Consider the following 242-nt stretch of genomic DNA (forward strand, 5'->3'; position numbering starts at 1 on the left):
CTCTCTCCAAACTGTAACCAATGCAAAATACAAAATATACTAAAATTTATGCAACAAAACTAAAGACAGTTGTATATTACTTGGCAGGCTGCATCCTTGGCAAAGCGGCGACTAAGCTCTGGACGATTTAAAGTGTGGGGTTGTGAGATCATAGTCGATTGGGCAGACCCACAAGAGGAACCAGATGAAGATACTATGTCTAAGGTAAGCATGAAATTTATAATACTTTTTTTTTTATTATC

General features: G+C 36.8%; 1 protein-coding gene across 1 annotated transcript in view; it reads left to right on the forward strand.

Moving 5' to 3' along the window:
• Nucleotides 1-242, forward strand: part of LOC119589145 (heterogeneous nuclear ribonucleoprotein R-like) — a gene marked incomplete in the record, with an annotated part of 129,871 nt that overhangs the window by 17,892 nt on the left and 111,737 nt on the right. The window contains 1 exon segment of the mRNA XM_037937721.1: nt 88-204. Within this exon segment, the coding sequence (XP_037793649.1) occupies nt 88-204 (117 nt within the window).

Source organism: Penaeus monodon, chromosome 25 (assembly GCF_015228065.2).
Source record: "Penaeus monodon isolate SGIC_2016 chromosome 25, NSTDA_Pmon_1, whole genome shotgun sequence".
In the NCBI taxonomy this organism is placed as follows: domain Eukaryota; kingdom Metazoa; phylum Arthropoda; class Malacostraca; order Decapoda; family Penaeidae; genus Penaeus; species Penaeus monodon.